The sequence below is a fragment of the Crinia signifera genome, chromosome 1, assembly GCF_055691185.1.
Source record: "Crinia signifera chromosome 1, ASM5569118v1, whole genome shotgun sequence".
NCBI lineage: Eukaryota > Metazoa > Chordata > Amphibia > Anura > Myobatrachidae > Crinia > Crinia signifera.
Window position 1 is genome coordinate 428,979,417 of NC_139217.1, and position 26,532 is coordinate 429,005,948.

At 44.4% G+C, this 26,532-nt stretch overlaps 1 protein-coding gene across 1 annotated transcript in view; it reads right to left on the reverse strand.

The window, feature by feature from the left end:
* Window positions 1-26,532, reverse strand: part of ARSB (arylsulfatase B) — a 113,668-nt gene that overhangs the window by 48,920 nt on the left and 38,216 nt on the right. Inside the window, exon 5 of the mRNA XM_083152258.1 lies at window positions 8,099-8,342. Within this exon, the coding sequence (XP_083008384.1) occupies window positions 8,099-8,342 (244 nt within the window). The remainder of the gene's footprint in view (window positions 1-8,098; window positions 8,343-26,532) is intronic.

The following is a 26,532-nucleotide window of genomic DNA, read 5'->3' on the forward strand; positions in this document are numbered from 1 at the left end:
ATAAAGGAGAGCCAAACATTACTCTCTGCCTAACATCTGCTAATTGCATACTCTATTTTAATACTTCCTCTGTTATAACTTTAGGAAATAACTGGCTTGACAGTAAACCATTAAACACATTTTTCTCCCCCAGCTGAAGAAAATCACACGTAGCAAACTTAAAAATACAGAACAGTCCCTGTGATCCATTAGGAGAATTATGTATGCATACAACATGTTTGCCGCTTCTGCAGGGTAAAAATTCATTCTATAATGCATGTAGGTAAGGAATTAGAGGAATAAATGCCTAATTATCAGTTTTAACTTGGAAAAAAAGAAAGAAAGAAAAAGGAAAGCAACAAATAAAAAATAGAGGAGTTGGCTCGTTAACTATTAATAAACATTATGCTTTTACTATGAAACATAGAATGTGACAGATGAGAACCATTTGGACAATATATTCTGCCCCTTTTTTTTTTACCCTATTTGATCCTTATTTCTTTGTAAGGATATCCTTATGTCCATCCCATGCATGTTTAAATTGCTCTACTGTCTTAGCCTCTACTACCTCTGATGGAAGGCTATTCCACCTGTCCACTACCCCTTCTCTGAAGTTTTCCTCAGAACCTCAGTGTTCTATTACTTCCCTTCATTTGAAGAATGTTTCTCCCTTGGACCTTGTTAAAACCCTTGATAGATTAGAAAGGTTCTATCATGTCCACCCTTTCCCTTTTATGCTCCAACCTATACATTTTGAGGTTTTTTTAGTCTTTCTGGGTAAGTTTTGTTATGTAGGCCATGCACCATTTCAGTTGTCCTTCTTGGTAGTATCTCTAATGTGTTTATGTCCTTCTGGAGATGTGGAATGTTAATATAATATAATCTATTAATATAATTTAATATATTACATAAATAACAACTCTAAACAATAACATGAAAAAAAAAAAAACTATAAACATAAGCAACATGATAATAACTATATTGTTTTCCAAGGAGTTCCTGTATACACAGTTTTTTGGGCAGATTCAGCTATGGATAAAAGTAGCATTTTATGGACCAGCTCTGGACCAACTCTATTGATTTATAGTTTATACAGAGGAGAAGTCTACTTAAGCAAGTAAAAAAAGATCAGAGCCCTCCAGAAATTATCTTATTACAGCAAAAGTCAACACAGCGAAGCCTCCATCGAATAAAGGCCACCAATACACTGGGCGATGTATCTGCAATGTGGGCTCTTTGCCTGTGTTTGCAGCAATCAATCACAGGAAAAGACGTGACTACAGGTGACTGGTACGGACGATGCAATGCGTGGTCCCGGGCACACCGCAACAGACCCTCCGAGTTGCCCCAGCTGGAGGAGCATTCTGCACAGTCTTGGCTGGGATTGCATGCAATATAGAAGGTCCTGGGCGGCTCAAGGGAGCATTGTGTGAGACTTCTCCGAGGGAGAAGTTGCCGCAATGTATGGGAGCCTTAAGTTCACAAGATAAATACAGAATATGCAGATCCAAAGCTTCAAAGTCATTGGGATCGGGGGCAGGTGACATCCCCCAACCAACTTTATGGTACTATGAGCTGTTACAGGACACCCTGAACGAGGACCCTGTGCCCAAGTCAGAGATCTTTGGACCCTTACTATGGAGAATAGACAGAAGACATTGATGAAACATCCAGCGTTGGTTTGGTAGGTAGAGATACAGTGCCAATCCACAGTGTCAAATGTTACTAGCCATAATAAAAGTTCAAATTTGCCCTTTATAGTTTATTTTTATGCAGTCTTCCTGCCTTGACATGAACTGAAGACCATTAAAATTGGTCAAGTATTCCTCCCTGACTGGTTTTGGGAATGCAGTTCCCATTTCTAAAACCTCTGATGCTGCCACAGACAACCAATGATTCATGTCCTCCAGCTGATCTGGGTCACCTGGCTTAGCTGCCCCTGCTGTCCTTTGTTGGATGGTTTTCCACTAAAGAAAATTATGCAGGAAATAGGAAATTGCAGTAATCATCAGGATTGTTGTCCTGAATCTCAATAAGCAGACAGTGGCATGTGTGATAGAGAGACTCTTTCTGTAGCAGCCATTCCTTTGTCCAGCATGATCTCAGCTTCTCTTATAATTGGCCCTCTACCTAGGCGGTAACACCACAGCTGCAGCTTATGATGCCCTCACTCGATAGCGAAAAGTATCCATGACAAGAGAAGGTAGTATAGACAGAGTTAGACTGGCCCACAGGGGAACCACTGGTGGGCTCCACTGCCTGGGGCCTCACCTTCTTCTCTAGGTACCAGATTCAAGACTGTTTGAGTTATACCTTATAAATGTGTTCTTACACTGCACATATACTATGTTGTTTTTCTACAATGGATTGCTGTAATTATTCTGGTACATTCTCATGCAAACACTAGCAGTATTTAGTATATACAGTATAGCAGCAGGTATATACCAAGCGTCACTAGTCATAGAGCAAAACTGAAAAAAACCTAAACTGGCCGCCAATTGTTATCCCCGCAGCAACAACATACCAGGTCTAAATGGAATGAAAAAGTCTCCGTTGCCATAGAGACGAAACGCGTCGACGTCATTTCCGGTTACGTCAGCAAACCTCCGTGATTCCCCTACCTCCCAGTCACTACCTCCAGCTGGTCTGCCGCGGTCTTCAGCCTACAAGCCACCGTCATCTGGCAGCAGCTACTACCCCTTCACCCAGCGGTCGAGTGTTCCTCCCGCTACCCAGCAATTACATCCAGCCGTTATTTCTCCTGGCTATGTTTATACAGCTGGTCTAAAACCATCAGACCCAGCACACAGCGGGTAGAGCCTTTCCAACTCAGGCTCCCCGTCAGCAGCGTCATCTACCGGGTACGAGCTGATACCAACTGAAGCTCCCCGACGCCTCCTACTACCATACCAACGGAGGGTGAGATAACATCTATTGCTTACAGTGTCTCATCCCGAGCACTGGTTTAACAGCTTCATTAACCCCGCATGTGTCTACATTCATCCACTAACTCTGCTACTTATCCATTTGCATCATTTCCCCCCTTTCATTTCCTCATCATTCTGGCTATCCCCAGTGACTGTTACTATTAACCCATCACGGAGTACTCTATAGTTTGCAAACGTTAACCTAATGGCCATTTAGGTATTTTATTGTATTGTATTCATTAATGCTATTAATTTATATGTATGAATTGTTTTATTATTCCTTTTTTCTTATATAAAAAGATTTTTGTACATTTCCGGCAGTGTGTCCAGTGTCATTCTGTCCAGTGGTATTATTAGTGTTTCAACAGGTGTACCAGCAGCGCAAGGTGGTTTAAAACATTCCAGTTTGTTTCTCCTCTTCTCTGTGAATTTTAGCTGATTCACATAAACCACATGCAGCAGCAGTAACCTCTCCATAGATTTATATATTTTTTATTAATTACATTAACAACAGCGCCAGAGGCACAGTGTAATTTGTGGTGATTCCGTTCCCCACACTTTGCACACACCTCCCCCTTTTTTTTAAATGGGATGAGCTGGATATATGTGGGAAGAGCCTTCTAATCCAGTGTTTTTCAACCACTGTACTGTGGCACACTAGTGTGCCTTGAGCTGTTCTCAAGTGTGCCCCCAGATCTAGAGATGCCCAAACCAGTTTACAGCCACCACCAGTTCAACTGTTATTTACTGGTCTCTTCTTTTCATGTAAAAGGCTAATGTATTTTATTTTTGTTACCTGTGGGGACCAGTGTGATTTTTTTTTTTTTATATGGGGCCAATAGGGTTTTTTTTTCCTGTGGGGGCCAATGTGTTTTACCCTGTGGGGATCTCATGGTGTGCCTTTGCAATTTTAAAATCTTATTTCGTGTACAAAAACGGTTGAAAATCACTATTCTAAAGAGTGGACAAGTAAAGGAGTGTACAATAGAAATCAGCTTCTAACTATCATGCTATAGAATGTAAGTGACGCACAATTGGAGCGTGGCCTTCTCTGCCAGGATTGTGGAAGAACACACCATTCAGCTGTGTCCTCATACATCATGGGTGATCATCTTGGCAAACAGGTCTAGTGAGAGCATGTTAACGTTGGGTATCTCTAGCATAGTTTTTTGTAAAAATGCATCAAAGTTTTTTTTAAAGGGGCCATCAATTAAAAGGCATGGTTTTGCCTTGTAATTTATTTCTCTTTAAAAAAACAAACAACTTCACTTCTTCGTCCGGCCAATCTCTGAAGCTATTATATTTGGCCACATGAGTCTGTCCTGATCCATTTGAAATGGACACTTGTATATTTGTGTGAGACTGAGTCTTCATTGTGCTCTGTCTAGAGACTCAGTTGCCATCAGATATACAAGTATCATATTAAATTGAATCAGTTAATACTGTTGTGTCCTAATTGCATCACACTGCGATTAAGAAGCATATTCAGCAATAAAAGAAGCGCAGAGCTAGAAGGGTTGAATGGAACCTGACCACTCGATGTAGAAGGACACATCTGTTATTCGGGAGTCTTAAACACATTTTGGGAGAGTAGATAAGTAGGATTTCCTTGGCGCTCTTCATGAAAAAAAAAAATTGATTTGGATAAGGTTATGGGGGGATGTTATACTTTTTAACTGCACTCCTTTTTTCACGCATCAGCCTAGTTAATGCCCGTTAAATTAGCGTGTTGACGGGCATTACCACTGGTTATAGGGTCTTTATACACAGAGTAGAAGATGTACTATAGCGCAGGGTTGCCGACTTTTTCTGTCTCCTCTCCGGGAGAAGCCCGGAGAGGAGACTTCCAGCTGCAGTTCGGGGGGTGGGACTTGAGCTTGACATCATTAAGCCCCGCCCCCAGAATGGTAAAAACCCCAATTCACGGATCTCTGTGGAGGGGGCGGGGCTAAAATGACGCGATTTTAGCTCCGCCCCCTCCTCTGAGACCCGCGGATTGACGGTTTTCAATTCAAAGGTATGGGGAAGACGCCACAATCGGGGGGTGGCGTGGGGGTCCCCCGGAATCCGGGAGGGTTGCCCACCTTTCCGGGGGGCCGGGAGGAGGACCTGATTTTCGGGATCCTCCCGGTAATTCCGGGAGGGTCGGCAACCCTGCTATAGCGGCATGGATCAAACTGCTATAGCACTTCCAGCATCGCCTGTTTCCTGAAGCAAAGCAGGAAGCACTAGCACCAAGATGTATGAACATAGCGATCCCTGCCAGACACTACTGTGCATACATGATATCTAGCTAGCACTGCACGATCGTTTGGCTAGTCTGGAGGCGGCAGCACTGTCCCTTCTGTGGTAAATGGGCAACAACACCTGCATCTGTAGATAGCATAGCGCCCTTTCAGTTCACTCACATCTCCTTCTTCATAATTCTTAGTGATAATAATTAATTCCTTCCTTCATAATTCATGCCCTGATACCGCATCTCTCCCATATCGCCCATTAATACACCGACCCCAGAATTTATGAAAAATTTACGGAATGGCATATTAACAGCGTCACAACACCGTTAATCCACCAATAGTTGTGGATTTTTTTTTTTAAGGGTCTGGTGCTGCTGAAAAAAAAAAAAACCTTGATAACTGTTGGTTTCGGGGCTAATTGGATACATTCGGGGAATCACTGTAATTTACTGCAGTTAATTGAATTACCCCCTAAATATTAGTATTTATCTCGTACAGTATATGCCAATTACCCTTTGGGTCTGTCATTTCATGTAAGGCAAGTTTCCTTAAATGTGCAAAACAGCAAATATACTTTATAAAACACTAATTCTGCTCATGTCAATTTTTTTTATGTGGAATTGGAAGAGCCAGGGGATCAGCAAGAGACATCCTTATTGGGAAGCAGAGACATATAATGAGGAAAAGTCAGTCTCATAGGGCAGTGTGCCATCGGGATGAGGCACAGAGCAACTTCAATGCAAAGTAATCAGCCAAATATGAGCAAAATCACCATGAAAACACACAGACTTTTGTGAATGTTCCAGTACTACCCAGAATTAAGTAAAATAGCAAATAAATGAATGTTGATTTTGAGCAAATACCCAGCAATAGGTTCTGTTAATTGGTTGTCAATTATGTTAGAATTTCTCAAAAGAAAAGCAATAGAATCAAAATGGTCCATTTACTTAGGGCCGAAACTAGGGTTTCCGGCGCCCGGGGACGGCAGTCATTTGGTCGGGGAAGTGGGGGACACACACACCAAATGACTGCCTTGCCCTGGCGCCGGAGGCTGGGCGACCTACCGCTGCCAACATATCTGTGTACAGCCGGCGGGGGTCCGGGGACAGGCAGCGGGGGTCCAGAGACTTGTGTAGCGGCAGCTTTCACTCTGTCTCCTAGCGCTATTTGCCTGGCGGTGGGAAGCGCTGATGACTTTGAAAATACTTGCCAGACGCTAATTGGCTGAATTCAGCCAATCAGCGTCTGGCAAGTCTTTTCAAAATCTGCTTCCCGCCCACCGCCCGGCACATAGCGATAGGAGACGGAGTAAAAGCTGCCGCTACAGTGTACAGTGTAGCCTACACCAGTCCCCGGACCCCCGCTGCCCATCCCTGGACCCCCGCTGCCCGGACCTCACCGCGCGCCCCCCCATGCAGCGCCCGTTGCACCTGATCCCTCCCAGCCCCCCCCCCCCCCCCCCCTTAGTTACGGCCCTGATTTACTAATATTATGTCCGGCTGATTTATACGGTAAAAGGAGGGCTTAAAAATTGACTTATGTTACTAGATATTCATCCAGTTTTATTAGGATGTAGCGACCGGGAGAGAACACTTACTGAAGGATGCGAGAAGAGATGTTGGGTCAGTGGAGGGAGTTTTGCAATTAAAGCTAAGCAAAGTGAGGGAATGCTGGACATTAGTAACCTGCAAAGACCAGTGCTGCACCAGTGGCTGTGAACGGCTGACAAACAGAGGGCTTGATTCTTTCACTGCTTAGCGAGTGGGTAAACACCGTGAGGTTCCTGTGCTATTCGACTTAAGATTCGATGCTATGCAATTTTTGCTAACTCATGTGCTATTTACATACAATTTATACTATCTACATTCAATCTGCACTATATATAGTCATTGCTGCACTGTCTATTTGGCTTTTCGATTTCAGCTGAATGGGAGCGTGCAGCAGCATCGAATCAGGTGAAACATGTTCTATCTTCATTCGATGTCTATGCAATCCCGATTCGATTTTGACTATATAGTCAAAATCGACTGTCAAATTGTACCGTGTGCGCACAGCATTAGTTATGTTTTACTCATTTAGGTACTTTGTTAGGCACTGCAGAACCCTTGTGGCACCATATAATTAAAAGATAATAATAATAATAATAAAAATATAAGATGATAATAATAATAGTAATAAAATATAATAATAATAAGAGCTGAATGACATTATGATAGAGTTACTCCATTAATTAATTTTCAATCCAGATTTTAGTTTTGCCTCAGCTTCATGCCAGCCACCTTTACCGCATTCAATACTTCACCCAATATCAGCAGACCTGGTCCACTTGTGGCTCTGTACCTTCTGTGGAACTACATATACCAGCATGCTCTGCCACAGTCTTAGCTTTACCTAATAACAAAACTGTGGCAGGGCATGCTGGGAGTTGTAGCTTCTACAGGACCAGGCCCCTTTTCAGCCTGGAAGGTGCTAAAGCTCTTATTCATATTCTCATCATCCCTTACCTGGATTGCTGAAATCTATTCTACCCTGATCTCCTGAACAGCTTCCTCACCGTCTTTATCCTATCCTTACCATTGCTTACCAAATTGCTTCTCACTGCCATACATCTACTGATAGTCACTACGCTGGCTGTCTGTCCCCTACAGAAACTCATCTCGCTTAAAAGGCGATTACCCAATCTTCTTCCTACCTCTGCAGTATTATTTTCCCTCACACCGTCTCCTGCCCACTACACTCTGCCAATGGGCACCCCCTCCATCATTCTCACCGTCAGGACATCTCCATGCAGCTCTCATCCTCTGGGAAGCCTTACCACCCCTATTCATACTTGCCTGCAATAACACAGCCTCTCTTCACACTACCTAACATGCTTATTTGCAAACTCTGCTTTTCTACCCTTCAGCAGTGTTTACCTATCCCCTAGAATATAAGCTGTAGATATAAAAATATTACCTGATTGTTTTCCAAACATCAAACCCATCCAGGGGTTTCGTGCCATTGGTAGAACCGCCGGCCAGATGTACTAAAGTGGGCAGCCAGTCAGATATATGGATCAGTTCATTAATAGCGATTCCGGTCTGTTTTATCAATGGGCTCGTAACAAAGGCCACTCCTCTTACTCCTCCTTCCCACAGTGTCCATTTTCGGCCGCGCAAAGGCCAGTTGTTTCCGCCAGACAAAGTTTGTCCACCATTATCTGGAACACAAAAAGTTGAAGAAACCGTTCAGGATGCCGGACACAACCACACACCCTCTTAAAGATCACACTCCTGTAGCTGTTACATGTTATGTTATACACCCGTACATAGAACACGTTATTGCTTGGGCACATTTGGTCCATCTGAGTCGCAATGTGCCGTGATGGTCATGCGACAACAGTCGTAGACAGGATTAAGGTGCAGAGCGGTTAGCAAACAGGGGCAGATGTATTAAGCCTTAACAAGAGATAAATTCAAATGTGATAAGGAGAGATAAACGTCCAGCCAATCACCTGCTAACTGACTTTTTTCAAACACAGCCTGTAACATGGCAGTTGGCAGGTGATTGGCTGGATGTTTATCTCTCTTTATCACACTTGCATTTATCTCTTGTTTAGGCTTAATACATCTGCCCTACTTTGAGAACTGAGTGCACCTATCAAGCACTCCAAATGTCTCTCTTGTACCTCAGACATTCCAGTATGAAAGTGACAGACTCAATTTTAAATAATTACTCAAAACATATTGATTAAGACAAGCATTTTACCTAACCCTTTATTAAAGTATATAAGTTGCTCATAGCAATAAATGCTGACAAAAAGCGAACTGCTGGTTGCTACGGGCAACTATGTATCAAATTCATTCCACTTAAGTTATTAGAATTGATTACGCTGCAAAGTGATTTACAATACACACGGACACACAACTAATTCCTATGGTCTTTGCTGGGTTTTTGTGAAGGGAGTCTGGTTACTAATATTACTCACGGAACTATCGCTGTAATGCATTACAGAACCTGTGCAGCACTGCTGATGATGTGGCAATTTATAAATAATAAAATATTACAGTAACTAAAGATATCCATCTGTAACTTGGAACTACACCCAGAATGAACACGGCCTAGTTTGTTGTTGCATGTAAAGAAAGCTCCCGTCAATGAGGTTTACCAGCTGCAATAATATGATGCTTCACAAGCAATGTTATAGGTGGGTGTGTGACCTTATGGGGGGGCGGCAGTATGTGGCATAACAGAATTGGTATTCACATGCTACTGATCCTCTCACCCCCATGCCCAGCTGACATTTCTGGCAGCAATGGAATAATGTTACAGCTGTTATCCCAAAATGACAGCGAAGGGGCGATGCATCAAACCTTAGAGACAGGGGGAGATGTATCAAGCAGTGAAAAAAGTGGAGCAGTTGCCCATAACAACTAACAAGCTGTGAGGCCGCATTTATTGCTATGGGCATCTGATTCCTCTCAAAAGTTTGATACCAGGGACAGACTTGGGCAGTGAAACAGCCCCAGCCCATCCTTGTGTGTGCATATGTCAAAGGGGCTGAGGAGGCGTGTCTCAGGACAGGGCGGCCTAGCCTCACACCTCACACCTTCTGTATGCCAGGTACTGATGGGCAGGGGACATGAACCTGCTGTGATCATCTTTCCCTGTGTGCTTGGCCTTACCCAGCAGGCCATCGGCTCTCCTGGCATTTGCCAGAAGTGCGAGTCCGGACTGGTCTCCCACTGATAACAATGTGTATATGTATTCATTGTACTGTAGGAATATGTGTACATACAAGAGGGTACATTTATGAAGATAGGAGTTCACTTGAAGTTAGGATGTTGCCCATACCAATCAATCAGATTGTACTGATATGGGCAACATCCCATTTGGATGGTGTGATGATTAGCATTACTGCTTCACAGCACTGAGGTCATGGGTTCTAACTGTGCAGAGTTTGTTTATTCTCCCTGTGCTTGCGTGGGTTTCCCCCGGGCACTCCGGTTTCCTCCCACAATCCAAAAATATAACAGTAGGTTAATTGGCACTAGGGATGCCAATCCCGGGCATTTTTTCAATCCCGGAATTCGGGATTGAAAAAATGCCCAATCCTGGGATTCCCGGGATCGGCTTCCCTAATAAAAAAACAAAACACCTGGCCAGCCCCGCATATTTATTTAAAATGGTCCTGTGGAGGTGGTGGAACTCCTTTCCCCTAACACTGACCCCCCTCATTAGGCAGAGCCTAGACCAGTGCCAGAGAACTTGTGCCCTATCTCCCATAAAGGGATAATGGTCGCATGTGGTCACACAATAGTAACTCCAAACAAATTACAACTCACAGTAGGACAATCATATACACATTACACCGCATGTAGTGACCTTCATATTACATTACACAGTAGTGCCCCTTATGCACATAATGCCCACATCTGTCTTTGTCACTCCAGCAGCTCACGGTCCATGTCCCTTAGCAGCTCCATGCCTTGTGTCCTTCCAGCAGCTTCCCCACCTCTATATTGCTGTAACGTACTGTAGATTCTGAATAATCACTTAGCACAGAACGATGCCAACGCAACTGACAATCCTAGACCACGACAGGACATAGGGGGAGGGGCCCTAAACTGCACACCCTGGACATATGAGGTGCTACCTGCTGAGACCTGTAGTGCAGCAAGCAGGAGGAGGAGCTTGCAGGTGCACACTAAATATAAATGCTAGACCTTTTAATATCATTGCTATATTGCATTTCTGAGGTTCTTAGCATAATGATGGCCATTATTATGGGCTTGTCCACCGCGTCCAGGTTACCTCAATAGGACAAGTCCCTAACACTACTCTGAGACAGGTCCAGGGCACAGCACCCCCCAGGCCAGCCCAGCAGAACCACCCCATGGCACCACATTAGTGTGAAATTGAAGTGATAGTAATAGGGATAAGGGATATTATATGTGATGAGACTTACCTAGGTAAGAGGTATACCAATATAGCAATGATATTACAAGGTCTAGCATTTATATTTAGTGTGCACCTGCAAACTCCACGACAGGACATAATTGGCCTAGGCCAGTGATGGAGTATAAGACATTATGCATATACACATATGGAACACTATGGTGTCCCAATTAAGCTGGCTATACACTGCATAATCATCATGCAAATCTGCTGTCTAATTGACCAATTGTGGTGCCAACATTTTTAGGTTGAGGGAGTTGCAGCTCAGTGCTGATCTGGAGTCCATATGCATCCATTGTGTATGGGCAGAAAATCTAGGCGGAGTAAAACACTCCACCCCACCGTACAAAACCTAGTATCTAGCCGATGCATGGGCTTCAGTCCCTAGAATCAGAAGTAGCTTTACATTGGACGTATGAAGTGACTGGTTTAGAAAAGTGGAGTTGAACGGCCAATAGCACCATGCATCTGGTTGCTTGACCTCCTATGTAGGTTATCATAGAGTTGATATGTTTCTCATCTTAGAGTAAACATGGAGCCGAATCCTCTAGGCTAAGGCCAAACCCACAGTATACTTCCCATAAAACAGCGGTGGGGAACCTCCGGCCCTGCGGGCCGTATACGCCCCCCGCAGCTGGTCTGTCCGGCCCGCCCGGCAAGGGAGTGAAGTACAGGGGAAATCTCGCGAGAACTACAGACCTCTTGCGAGATTTCCCCTATACTTGACTCCCTGCACAGCCTTCGGACCACACAGACCGGCAATTCTTAAACAGCGGCAGCCGCCGGAGTGTGGGACGGCTGCCGCAGGTGAACCTGTAAGTGTTTTTCTTTTTTTTATGGCCCGCAAGTAATTTTTCCCCTATTCAAACGGTCCTTGTCCCCCCCTGCCATAGAATGTAATATATACAACAAACAGATATTTCCAACCCATATGAACAATGACATTTAATGAGCCGTGAACATAAAATACGGTCTGCAGAAATGTAGCAGTGGCATTCCCCATGCTTAGGGAGGATAATTATAGTAATTACTTCCCTAGGGGACAGAGGATGGGTGGTTACTTTTCTCTATGCTCATTCCACAAATACCGTCATTAGTTCTTTGATGTGGCCTGGTGAAATTCTCCCAACTTGCATAAGTAAAAATCACCTAGATGAGATACAAGGAAATAACAATTCACTTTCCTGACGAATTAGAATGTTTAGTATTGTCTAGAGACAAATTATACCATAAATACTAGGTAGGACACAATTTACTGCTAAATCTATGTGTACAAAAAATATATGTGTAGTTCTTTACTCAGTGTGTCAAACACAATCAGTAGAGAAGATAGAATGGTTAGCGTTACTGCTGGGTTTGGTTCTTACCATGGTCCTCACTGCCTGGCGTTTGTTATTAGCCTCATACTTGCGTGGCTTTCCTCCTGGGTAGTCCTGTTTCTTCCAACAATACAAAACTATACTGGTACTGTAGGCAAATTTTCTCCCAACAAAATAAACCCCAGTGTGTTTGTACATATGTTTAGTGCAGACTAGATGGGCCAATTGGTTCTTATCTGCCATCAAAATTCCATGTTTCTATGTGACTCCAGGCATAGGTGCCGATTCTGTGGGTGCTCAAGGGCCTGAGCACCCACGGAAATTGTTGAGCACCCACGGGCCTGAGTCCCGCCATATTAACTTGCTAATTTGCAGCTGCAGCACCCACATTGCCGGACCCGCCACCTGGGAAACAGTATGCCGGGAAGTACCTTCACTGTGGGAGCATTTATTTACCTGCACTGTGGGGGCATTTATGGATGTGGAACACTGTTGCCGTAATTTGAATATTGGAGACAACTGTGCTCTGTAATATAAATTGGTATTATTTTGTGGCCACACCCCTTCCCCATGAAGCCACTCCTCTATATTTTTGGCTTGAGCACCCACCAGCAAAAACATAAATCGGCACCTATGACTCCAGGCCAACATTGCTATTTTAATAATTGCTGTATCACTATGCAATACGTAACATTTTTCTTCATAGATTTAGGGTAATCACCGTTTAATTTTCAGATTCCCTAGACAGGGTATATGGACAAACTATTTTGTTTAAAATCGCAAGAAAAAATCTAGTGTTCTAGTATAGCCAAAACCCCCCATAGTCAAAATCTCAAGTAAATATAGTCAAGATTGCATGGTTCTGGACTCTGGGGAGGGGTGCCAGATGACGGTCTGACAGTGGGGATCCTGACTACCGGTGCTCCGACAGGGGGGATCCCAACACACAGGGGCTATTCTCCCTTGTGGGGGTCCACGACTCCCATAGAGGGAGAATAGAACCTGTGGCGAGCGTAGCGAGCCACCGAGCCCGCTAGGGGCTTCATCGCACTCGCCCCCCTGTCGGAGCACCGGCAGTCGGGATCCGGCATTGGGATACTGAATGTCGGAGCCCTATACCACACCCCTGGAGAGTGAAAGGGAAATTGCATGGTCAAACTCGTATATATGGCCCAAATCTTCCCATGTGTATGCACCTTTGTGCTTTAATATAACCTCTGGTAGACCAGCAGACCGCATCTGTTGCGCGTCCCTGCATCATCGCAGGCAGCCACCACTCATCTGCTGGTATTACCATCAGATGGGCGACGGAGTGGATGGCTTTCCATAGCGTCCTGCTATAAAAAGTCGTCCACCCCGACAAAATTGCTTAAGCAAGCGAAAATCGCTCAGTGTGTATGGACCTTAAAAGTATAATAAGCATGACACCATTCAAAATTAAACACAGCTGCATTATGTTTTATTTATTGCGAAATAGCTATTTCCTATAATATTTACAATACACTGACAATGCTAAATGCTCTTTGTTTGTATATGCTTTATATGAGGGATGTGACTGTAGAGCAGCGACGGACTGGGCTGCCGAATCGGCCCTGTCATTTGTGCACGCACCCGACATTTGTTGCGTGCGTACACACATGCACCGCGCATGCTGCCTCTCCCGGCTTGCAGGACCTCATCAGCACAGAGAGAGCCGCCGGAACTGCCGCAAGTCCAGCGGCTCTCTCTGTACACTGATCGGGAGGCAGAACCTCCACCTTGCAAGAAGAAATCGGCCCACATGGCCATCGACCCCTCTTGCATTTGCCAGAAGTGCCAGATGGCCAGTCCGGCCCTGCTGTAGAGACATTCAGATTTATTTTGATCCCCAACATAGAACATTACATGCGCAGAAATCACATAATAAAGTATTTTATGCACATCAATACAATCCTATGTGGCATTTACAGATCGTGGGGTTGTATCTGTCACTACTGTCTGCAGAGCGGCTGATCCAGAGATCAGCCACTCTATGGCCAGTATTCAATGCTCTGGATTCAACGCTTTTTTCGGTGAACTGGGCTGTTTTTCAGCGAAACGGTGAATCTTTTCACTGAAAAGGATATTCACTGTATTCAATGTTCACTGCTCGCCGAAAGCAAACAGTGAATGCCGGCATGCTCGCCAGGGCCGGCGCCACCACTAGGCAAGTTTAGGCATTTGCCTAGTGCGCCGGCCACTGGGGGGCGGTAGTGAGCTGCAGTCGGCCAACAGTAGCAGCCAGCAGTAATATTCAGGATTTTTCTATTTTAATTTTAGGATAATCTGCCATGAGAGGGGGGGGGGGGGTGGCGGCGTGGGGTGGGCGGTATCGCCTAGGGCGCCTAGATGCCTTGCACCGGCCCTGATGCTTGCTGCAATTCGTTGGTGTATTTCAATGGGGTTTTGACTAATTTGCTTAGAGTGTATTCAATGCTAGGATGGAGAACTGCTTTCTCCATGATTTTCGCGAGATTCACCGTTTTCTACAACTTTTTAAGGTGAACTGGAATGTGATCTTTTAAAATAAAGATTTCTATATTTTTTTTGGGGGGGGGGGGGGGTGTCAAAAAATCATTCATTTTATTATGTGAAGGGTCTTGCTATTGGGTGCCGGACGCGTTTCCGACAGTCGGGATCCTGACAGTCATTTACCCGACGTCGGGATCCCGACTGTCAAAATGCCGACAGCCGGGTGCCCAATGGCCACCTGCTATTTTCCCTCGGGGGGGTCCACGACCCCCAGAGAGGGAGAATAGAATAGGTGGTTTGCGTAGCGAGCCACCGCGCCCGCAAGGGGCTTTTTTGCACTTGCCATGCTGTCTGGGTACGGGCAGTCGGGATCCCGACGTCGGGCTAATGACTGTCGGGATCCATACCACACCTCTTGCTATTTGGATTCATGTATACATGTATTACACGGACAACAGATTCGGATGTACATTCAGCCACAACTGAACATACATTACAGGCAAGGAAATAAGGGCTGGGTCTGAGACGCACATGGGGGCTTACACGTATGTGGCTGGAGTTGCTGTCTGTAGCTCTGTATGTAAAGGCAGCAGGAGGTGTTGATTACATGTACACACATTCTGCTGCAGTAATGATCAGAGGACGTAGCATAAGGCTCCTTGCATCATCCACAGGCTCATGCTAGCCGCCCATTTGCAGATCTATGGAAGAGGCCAGGAAATCTCCATCCAACGATAAAGATCCTGGTCTCTCCCCTAAATCAGGGGTCAGGGAACTGTTTTTACCTTTTACCCCAAAATATATTTAGATACTCCGACGTTACCCCCTTGATTTGAAAGGAAAACATTTATTATTAATTAATATCACAGCAAAATAAATATAGTTTGTAGAGATGCCGTGAACATTTTTGGATACTCCAGGGCGCCGTGATTTAAAAAGTTTGGAAACCACCAGACTAGTTCATTAAAATACCCGCAGGTTTAAAAAGGGTAACTATTTATATCCCTAGTTACCAAATACCTTTAAAGTTACACAGGACCTTTTAAATTAGAAATTTGCTCCTGGTTGGGACCCATAATGAGGTGTAATAGTTGTGTCGTAAATTTGGAAAACCCAACATTCACAAACCTGATGTTAAACAAGCTTATGATCAGTCACCAACAGTACACATACTAAAAATCAATGAACTGGATTATCACTAAACAGAGTGAAAACAAATTGTTAGAAAGTCCAATGGGTATTACAGGATATTACAACACAAAGAAATAATTATTTTCAATAATGTTTCACAGTGGTTCTTACAGCCAATCTAAACTTAGAACGCTCGCAATTCCTTTTTCTAGTCTAATTGTTAGATTTAAAATGTAATCAAAGTTCCAGCCAGCCACATTTCTACCAAACAATCCTGTAAAATTGCTATATTGTATTGTTATTAAATGCCTTCCCATACAAATATAAATCAAATACTGTAATATTCAAATTATTATTGTTGGTTTTTTTTTAAAACACTATAAAGAGTTGCTCTTTTAGCTTAAACTAGCTTGAATTAAAAATATATTGCAATTTTTACGGGATTGCTTAAAACTGGGCGGCTTTGATTGAAGTTCTGAATTTAGGGTTTAAGCGTGTCTAATTCTCATATTTGGTGTGTATATAAAGAACTAAGCATTTTATATGTCTTGTTATTTAAGCATCCATGCCAGGAACGCAATAGAGAGATGTAAAATAGCGGTTGTACTTTCTCCGTCCGAGGTTCCCTCTGATATGCTGCCAGTTGCCAAATGTTTTGGCTACAGACATCTCTATTCTGTGTGTAGCATTCACAAAAAGAGTCAGACATTCAAGCACCAAAATTAGACTCTTGGAGTCGTATCTGCTGCATGGTTGTAATCAGTGTACAAGAGATATTAGACAGAGTGTTTTATGACTGTTATTACCGCCCTGGTAAATAGCTTATTTTACTATACTGCAATTTACTTAGGGCCTTCTCGTGCTACAAGCAAAGCTATAAATGTCAAAATATTGTCTTCATACAGAATAGAAATAGAAATCTATCATCTATATCAGGGATAGGGAACCTTTGGCCCTCCAGCTGTTGTTGATCTGCACATCCCAGCATGCCCTGCTACAGTTTTGCTATTTGGCCATACTAAAACTGTTGCAGGGCAAGCTGGGTTGTGTAGTTAAACAACAGCTGGAGGGCCGAAGGTTCCCCATCCCTGATCTATATATATATATGTCAAATGTCTGATTGTGAGCCTCTGAAACACTGCCATCTGTTGGCAGCGAGTGAAACTGTCTTTCTCTATCACACATGCACAGACACAGAGGCAATCCAAAAATATACTGGTAGGCTAATTGGCTCCCAACAAAAATTACCCCTAGAATGTCTGCGTGTGTGTGTACATGTGGTAGGGAATATAGATTGTAAGCTCCACTGGGGCAGGGACTGATGTGAATGAGCAACTATACTCTGTAAAGCGCTGCGGAATCTGTATGCGCTATATAAGAAACTGTTAATAAATAAATAAGGTAGCAGACTAGCTTTCAAAGCATATGCTTCGAGCGGGCTTATTAGTTATAACGGTACTTGTTTCCTAGCACGGCGCCCCCGATTTTGATCAAAGTGCATCTCATCGCATGCAAAATAGCGGCATACGATGCGATTCGATTTTTAATTGTACAAGCACTCTGATGGGTGCTTACAATGTTAAATGCACCCCCATTGTCAACGCCACCCCCACTATCAACGCCAACCCGAAGCGTGTCGGGCGCAGCGAGCCCGCGAGGGGCAGAGGTATGCGTTCTCCGACCTTTTCATACCCCCACTATCCACGTCGGCGTGGAGTTGATTTTAGATAGTGTGGCGAGCGCAGCAAGCCCCGTGAGGGGAAACGGATTTCTTTACATGTATTCCGCGTCCGCTCGCCACACTTCAGGCTCGCCACACTATATAAACACACTCCACGCCAATGTGGATAGTGGGGGTATGAATAGGTCGGAGGACGCGTACCGCCGCTGCGCTCGCCACGCTTCGGGTTGGCGTTGATAGTGGGGGTGGCATTGACAATGGGGGTGCATTTAACATTGTAAGCATCCATTAGGGTGCTTGTACAATTAAAAATCGCATCGCATGCCATTTGCCGGCATGCAATGCTATGCGATGGGCGCTGTGCTAGGAAACAAGTACCGTTATAACTATAACATTATAAGTCCTCGGAATGCATATGAACCATTGCGTATACTATATTGGCTTTGAATTGAATCTGAAAATGGGTAGACATGCTTCATTATAGGTTCTTAATGGGGATGTGGTCACTAGGTCTACAAGCATTAGGCCGACAGTCATTTGCTCGACCGTCACTAGGTCGACACATAAATAGGTCGACATGGTCATTAGGTCGACATGGAAAAGGTTTTTGTTTTTAAAGGTGGTTTTTCATACTTTACTATCCAAGTGGGCATAGAGGGGTAGATGGATGAAGCAGTGATGAGAGGAGAAGTGATAAAGCGCCTGCTGTTCCTTTTTAAAACCCAGACTATGGGCCAGATGTATCAAGCTTCAAAAAGTGATAAAATGGAGAGTGATAAACAGCCAGCCAATCAGATCCTACCTGCCATGTTACAGGCTGGGTTTGAAAAATGACAGTTAGGAGCTGACCGGCTGGTTGTTTATCACTCTCCACTTTATCACTCTTTGAAGCTTGATACATCTGGCCCTGTAACTTAACAGTCAGGGGCTGATTGGCTGGTGATAAGGTACCGGGCACTTTATCACTTCTCCCTTATCACTGCTTCATAAATCTGCCCCAGAGTGAGAATATCATAGTGTGCTGAGCATAGTGAGGCACCGCAGCCACATCATGGTGAGCGCAGCGAGGGGATGCGGGACACTTATATGGTGTCCATCTTGGTGTATATGGTGTCCATGTTGACTTAAGTCGACATAGACACCAAAAAAAAGAAAAACTCATGTCAACCTTTTTTATGTGTCGATCTAGTGACTGCCGGCCTAAGTTCTGTCGACCATATGTACTACTACAGCAATGCAAGTCAAGTGTCCCCAGCTCCCTCAACGCGGGTAAAATAAGAACTTAAAATTAAAGGACAGCGAAACCTAAATTGTAGGTTGTCTAAACGAAACAGACTCTTGTACCATTGACAGACGTGCAGAAGACGTAGGAGCTTTGGAGTAAAGATATTTCAGATGAGGCAGTGATCACAGGGGAATCCTTCCTCACTATGCACAGGAGACTTCCAGCGGGATGTTCTAGGTTATTATTTGTCACGTGTAACCGCGCAGACATGCAGCAGACATTGTTGAACACAAATAAAATGGAATTACAGCCCACCGGGGGATATGTCAAGGCCACAAAAGAAACATTCACCACAGAGAAAAATGACCATGAACACATTGCCCAACCATTCAAAGAAGCAAAATCACTTTGAGGTAAGATGTTACCTCACAACCCTCCTAAACAGACAGTTGCCTATTTTTAATCCTTCTCACACCTCTGTTGTATGCAGAGAACAGCTGAATTGCATAAAAAAAAAAAAGGTACTTATGTAGTATCTGGGCTGCCGATTTTTTGATTGTATGCCTTAAGTTAAGGCATACAATCAGATGCGATGCGATATCGCATCGCATCGCATCGCATCCGATATCGGATGCGATGACCCGATTTTTCCATAGGAATCAATGTTAAAATGATTCCTATGGAAAAATGGGTCCTTTTCATACCCCTACTATCCAAGTGGGCATGGAGTTGGATATAAACCTGTGGCGAGCGTAGCGAGCCACCGAGCCCGAAGCGTGGCGAGCGAAGCGAGCCCCGCGAGGGGACGGTATTCGTCCCCTCGCGGGGCTCGCTTCGCTCGCCACGCTTCGGGCTCGGTGGCTCGCTACGCTCGCCACAGGTTTATATCCAACTCCATGCCCACTTGGATAGTAGGGGTATGAAAAGGACCCATTTTTCCCATTGAATTCCATGTTAAAATGGACTCAGTCCATTTTAACATTGATTCCTATGGAAAAATCGGGTCATCGCATCGCATCGCATCGCATTGAATCGCATGGTCGCATGCGATGCGATGCGATCTCCCGATCCGACCCGATTTAAAAATCGGCAGCCCAGATACTACATAAGTACCAAAAAAAACTTTAAATAAATGATGATCTGTTGGATCCATTGTACAACAACGTAGTGTGTTACATGCTGCATGTAACAACACTGCATCGGCCATGGAATCGCCTCATTGGACGTGGAGCACATCCAATGAGACAATTCAATTAAAGACAACAGTGAGCGGCAGATTTGGCATACATGCTATACAATGACCATGCAGGCTGGTCGAAAGTACCCACACACATCAAATAGTATAGTATGTAATGTATACAGCATAATGCTCTAGTTTTGACCCCTATTAAGATGGCCTCTTGAAGAAGTTGGTCTACTTCAGCTTACTATTTCAATTTACCATCAAAAGAAATATCATTTAACGCTTTGAGTGCCAACATCTCTGTGAGAGATGTTCAAAATAGCTGCTAAAAATGCCGGCGTCACTCACATTTGTTATATAAATTCAAATAAAAAATGTTGTGTAAAAAAAAGATTATATTTCCAATATAAAAAAGGTAAACATTACAGGTCATTATGATGAATTAAAATGTTTGCTGGGCAATTTTCACACCTATTTTGAAAAAAGCACTTGGCACTCAAAGGGCTAAGCAACGATCCCAAAAAAAAAAAAACAAGGAAGCACTACACAATAGTTTTCCTATGAGCCAGCCATGTCCAAATTTTGATTGGCTTGCCATATAGATGATGGTGTCCTAAATGCTCCTTTACAAGGCTCATAGCTTTGCCAGACCAACAAAAGATGTTGTCAACAAGATGCCAGTAGGAGACTCATACCCCTTTCACATCGCACTTTTAAAACGGTATATTGCCGTTTTTTTTCCATTTTAAAACGTTTAAGGCTGCAATGTGAAAGTGCCAGAGTTGATTTACTGGTTACGTTTTAAAGCCGTTTTTTTGGCAGTTTGAACAGCTCTATTTCAATGGCTTGAAACGTGTCCCTTGGGGGTTAAACGGGTTGAATGTTTGAATGGTATTAAATGATTTTTAAAACGGTTTTCACCTGCAATGTGAAAGGTCTCAAGGCTCAGACCCATTTTAAAGTCCCATTTAAGAATACCGTGTCATTACCCATTTCTGCAATGTGAAAGCAGTATAACAGAGGCCATTATCTAGAAAGAGAGACTGCCCAATTGACCTCTGGAAATTTGAGACCAGTAAAGGATCAATAACAGTGTTGCATGGTTGTTATTGCTTCCCACAGTCACTACAATGTGCAATTTACTGTATTATAATAACAGCCATTGTATAACAAATCTTGTCATCAAAACCTCATATTAACCATGAATACACTGGGACTGGGGCCATGTAAGTCACATTCACACTAAATGTGACACCTATCTTTACAACGCTTGCCTGTGCCTAATGCCTCTTAACTGGCACTCACACGTACATCTATTTTAGCAGACATTTTAATGACACGAGTGACGATGATATTCTGGTGTGGCTTATGCTACGGAACCATACCAAATTAGTTGCCGCTGAAACAAAAGAAAATATTTTGCTGAAGCAGTCACAGAAGTATGCGTTTACATCATACTTGGCGACATTATGTGCCCATTTTCTGGAAGAACTGGGGAAATGCAAATTTCAACAACAAAGACCAGCTCCATGCTACAGAGCATGGCATGAGGCTTAACTATGCGATTTACTGAAATAGGCATTGACAAGCCCCCAGATCCAAAACTTTGGTCAAAACATCCGTAAGTCAATGAAAATCAGCAGCTTCTTCATGGGGCGGTATTCAATGGCCTCGGCGAGCGTCTGAGAGGGGGGTTTGTACGGTGAGGATGGCTTTTTTTTTACTGAGGAAAAGCCATCCTCGCTGTCCAGCCCCCTCACCGCAATATAGCGCCAAGCCTCACCACTCGCCATATTCAAAATTCCGGGGAAATACCCGGAACTGCGAGGTTCACCGCAATATAGCGGCGATCCTCACGGCCTCAGGAAGCAAGCGAGGTGGAAATGGCAAGTGAGGGGGGAGCGTTGAATACTGATGGCGGGCTAACTAGCGCTGCTTGCCGTATATAGCTCGCCGTCAGTTGCTCCCCCCCCCTGCATTGAATATACCCCAGGGCTACATGTTATTCTGCAATGGACAATTTGGCCGTGCCTGTCAGGTGTTTTTCTTGGTTAACTGTGTTATATGGGCCCAGATATCTGGAAAGACTGTATAGACTTGTATTCTATCACAGTTCTGCCAATCTGTGCACATTTATCAAGTTCGCTAACCCTCCCTAATGATACAACAAAAGAGTCATTGGTCGTCCCCCATGGGCTCTCCCAGAGTGAGAACTATAGATAAAGGCAGTTAAAATAGGGAAGGTACAGCAACTGCCACTAATTGTCATTCCAAGCTGACTCTCCGGCAGTTAGCGTGGCTCCCCTATTCGAATTTTGAACTGAGCTGCAGACCCTCCTTTGGACTTTATCTATAGTTCTCACTCTGGGAGAGCCCATGGGGGACGACCAATGACTCTTTTGTTGTATCATTATTTACCGGTTTGGCTTTGCCCCTGTAATGTCTGCTTATTTATGCTGTATTGTGTGTTTATGCTATTGTATTGTCCGGTACTTATGTAATATCTGGGCTCCCGTTTTTCTTACGAGACCGCGTCCCCTCACCACGCTTCGGGCACGGTGGCTCGCTGCGCTCGCCACACTATATAAAATCAACTCCATGCGTAGTTGGATAGTAGGGGTATGAAAAAATGGGGTGCATTTAACATGGGAGCCCAGATAATACATAAGTACCCATTGTCCTTCTACCAAACAACGGACACTTTGGCTGTATTAATTAAAAGTAATACTAACAATAATACTACTACTAATAACAGAGGCGTAAGTTCATCCTTGTCGCCCGAAAGCAAGTGGAAATTTGGTGCACCCCTCCCCTTAAAAAGAAGGTGTGAGAATGGCTGGTGGGTTAGGGTAAGACTCATACCGTCTGCAGCATGAATCAGTGTTCACCGATGAGTCCTATATCACAGACCAGCACAAGCTGTGGGTGCACTGTTGCTTTCTGTAGCACAGGCTGAATGGTACCAGGCAGGAGCTGTCCTGTCCCCTATTGAAGGTTTTAGCAGGGCTCCTGGGACAGAACTGATAACTGCCAGGGCCGGCGCCACCACTAGGCAGCTCTAGGCATTTGCCTAGGGCGCCGGCACCTGGAGGGCGGCAGTTCGCCCCTCACCCCAAGCATGATGATGGAGGGTTAGCGAACTGTGTAAAAAACCTTCGGCGCCGGCGTCCCTGCAGTGCTGGAGCGGGCAGGGGTGTCCGTGCCGCGGGGGTACCTGCGGCGCTGTCATTGTGTATAAAGCTGGCGGCGGCCAGCGGGGTCCCTGCAGTGAATAGAAAATAACTAGCGCTTCCCGCGCCGCCGCACACACAATGACAGCGCCGCAGGTACCCCCGCGGCAAGGACACCCCTGCCCGCTCCAGCACTGCAGGGACGCCGGCGCCGAAGGTTTTTTACACAGGTACCACCACCCCCCCCCTGGCACCGGGGCGCCCCCACCCCGACTCGCCTGGGGCGCTCCGGTGCCTTGCACCGGCCCTAATAACTGCAGAAGCAGAGGGTGCGCCAAAAAGGTCCATTGGAACAGCAGCAGTCACACTGGGATCCCACTGTGAACTAGCAGGTCCCACTTTAGAACTTGGAGCCTGGAGGCAGGAGTCTACAATGCCTCTGGAAGTCACGCCCCTGACTAATAATAATGAGACTATATATAATCAGTCATGCCATTTCTTCTGAATGAACATGCAGCCGGCACAGGTGATGTCACAGCATACACTGCGCTAACTGCTATGTGGGCTTGGCTGTACACAGAGGCGTAGAAGCATAAAAGGACAAAAGCACAAAATAAATAAATGTATAAAGGAACGAGTCATTTATAATTACATACAATCCCTTCTTTGTGTGGACCTTTTGTACGTTTAAATGGAAGATGCCGTGAAAGTTCCACACGGTTGTATGAATTATGGACTGGAGATGTGAGAGCTGCTGTCATTGTACACAACAACCCATCACCAAAAAGTTCTATCGGTACCTATAGAACTTCTCATTTCCGCTCTCTGTGCCTGATTCACGCAGCACGGCTGTAACTCTACACAGCTTTTGTCGCTTATCGCACACAAAATAAACAGAACAATCTGAAGCTAATTTAAGGGGCTTGCCAGTTGCCATATCAGGATACAGCTGGGAAAGATTTTAAGAAAGTAAGAAAAAAATAAAAGGAGGCTAAATGTGAACAATAGCGCTATGAAACTCAGCAGCGGCAGAGAGCACAGGAAGGCTGTGTAGACAGCTTGGCAGACAGCTGTCAGCCATTCCAATAACAATCATGAAGGCCAATCAAAACGTGCAGTGTCTGTGTCCTAAATGGGTTTCTGAAGAGAAAAGGAATAACACAGATAGAAGGATAAAAAAAAAAAAAAGCATGGGCACATTTACTAACAGTAAATCCGCACCCACCCCCTGCCTCAAAAGTAATCACAAATCATCTGCAAAGAACCATGTAAAGCTAAAAATAATAATAAAAACAATGATTTCTGAACAAGTTTGTGTCTGGTGCCCCCTAGCTAGTTTCTCCCCTAACCCATTACTCCTTACTCACATTACACCACACTGTATTATACACGTTGAACCACAGTAGTGCATCTTGTACACACAATAACACTCATTAATGCCCCTTACACATTTTACACATTATTCCACACATTAGTAATGTCCTTATACACCTAATGCCACATAGTAATGCAGTTTACACATTGAATCAACCAGAATAAGTTCCATTGTGTCACACATTAGTAATGTCCTTACACACATAATGACGCACAGTAAAGCCACTTACACAAATGCCACAATTTATTACAACTGAAACCTCCCCCCCATTGGCCCTTTATGTTACTGCCCACTGCAGACTACACTGTCTCTGCACCCCACACCAGGACTCCTGCTGCATGCCCCTAAGCATTGTAAATGCCCCAGGCATTTGCCCACTTTGCCTATGCCTAGGGCCGGCTCTAATTTTATCATTTCCCTAAGCAAGAGGCTTTAAAACATACTATAATACATCTGATTTTTGAATTTTCTTTAAAAAGAGCATGATCTACATATATTACATGGACGAAAGTACAGATGTGTCCAGATACATCTATCGTCCGTGTGCTACAAGTAGCGTTACACATAACATGTGAGCATCGTGTGACTTAGCAGCGCATTTTTTAATGCAACTTTTTCCATTACAGTTCATCTCATTATCAAAGCAATTCGCACACACAAGCAGCTTCTGCTGAGTAAAATATGCGGCATGCCTTTTTTTTTTTGTGTTATTGCAGCTGTATCTGTATAAGAGATGCAATGTTACAGTGTTTTCCAGTAAAATACACACACAGCATATAGGCCTTCTGCATATCATTTTAATGTGTCACAACAGGGATTGCATGGCTATATCAGTAATGTCAGAAGCAGAACAATAATTAGAAGGTGTGTCCTCGAGTGTTTGGCTATGGAGTGCATTGGACTCTTACCTTATGCTTCCTACTTGCCGTATCAGATTTAGATTTTTTTTTTATTTCAATTTGCCCAATCACCATAATCTTAATGGTTGCACTGTCTGAAGATGCTCTGGCTAATCAGAGATGATGAGAGCCCTACGCTGGCCACATTTCGCTGGTATTTGAACGCATCTTGCTAGAGCTGTCACATAGGGCACTTTATCCAGTTCTTCTTCTATGCTTTTTGTATGTTCATTTCACTTTCTTGTGAATGGGTTCCCTATTTTGCAGCTAGGTGTAGCTTGCTCTTATAGGCTTTGCACTAAAGATTTAGATAAGGCAGTGTTACACTGGACTCATCCTTTTAGCCCCCTTATGGCAAACTTACAGATAAAGCGCTACTCATTCAGTGCTGGGGCTTGCCAGACCGCCCCCACTGATGAACCGGCGCTCCATCTGACTGGGACGCGCAAGTGTGCCACACGCAAATCCCAGTTTCATGGCGGTGGGGGAAGGGAACCCTGCCCGTCTCCACTTCAGGGAGACGGGCAGGGTTAGGGGAGTGGGGAGGTGGGATCGGGTGGCGGGGACCAGTGGCGAATCGGTGGGGACCGGCGGGGAGCTTCATAGTAAGGGGACATGCGCGCATGTCCCCTTCTGGTGGCTGGTGAATTTACCGCCAGCCCCTGCAAGGAAGAGGGACCATCCATCTGTAAGTAAGCTGAAAATTCTGTATCTGGGTAAAGGAAACAAAGCTCACTTTGTGGTAATGGGTCATAATGATAGAGTAGATTCTATTAAAGAGCATTACTGCCTCACATCACCGAGGTCAGGGGTTCAATTCCCACCATGGCCCTAACTGTGCAGAGTTTGTATATTCTCCCCGTACTTGCGTGGGTTTCCTCCGGGTACTTCGGTTTCCTCCCATAAACCAACAATATACTGGTAAGTTAATTGGCTCCCAACAAATTAACCCTAGAATGTCTGTGTGTGTACATGTGGT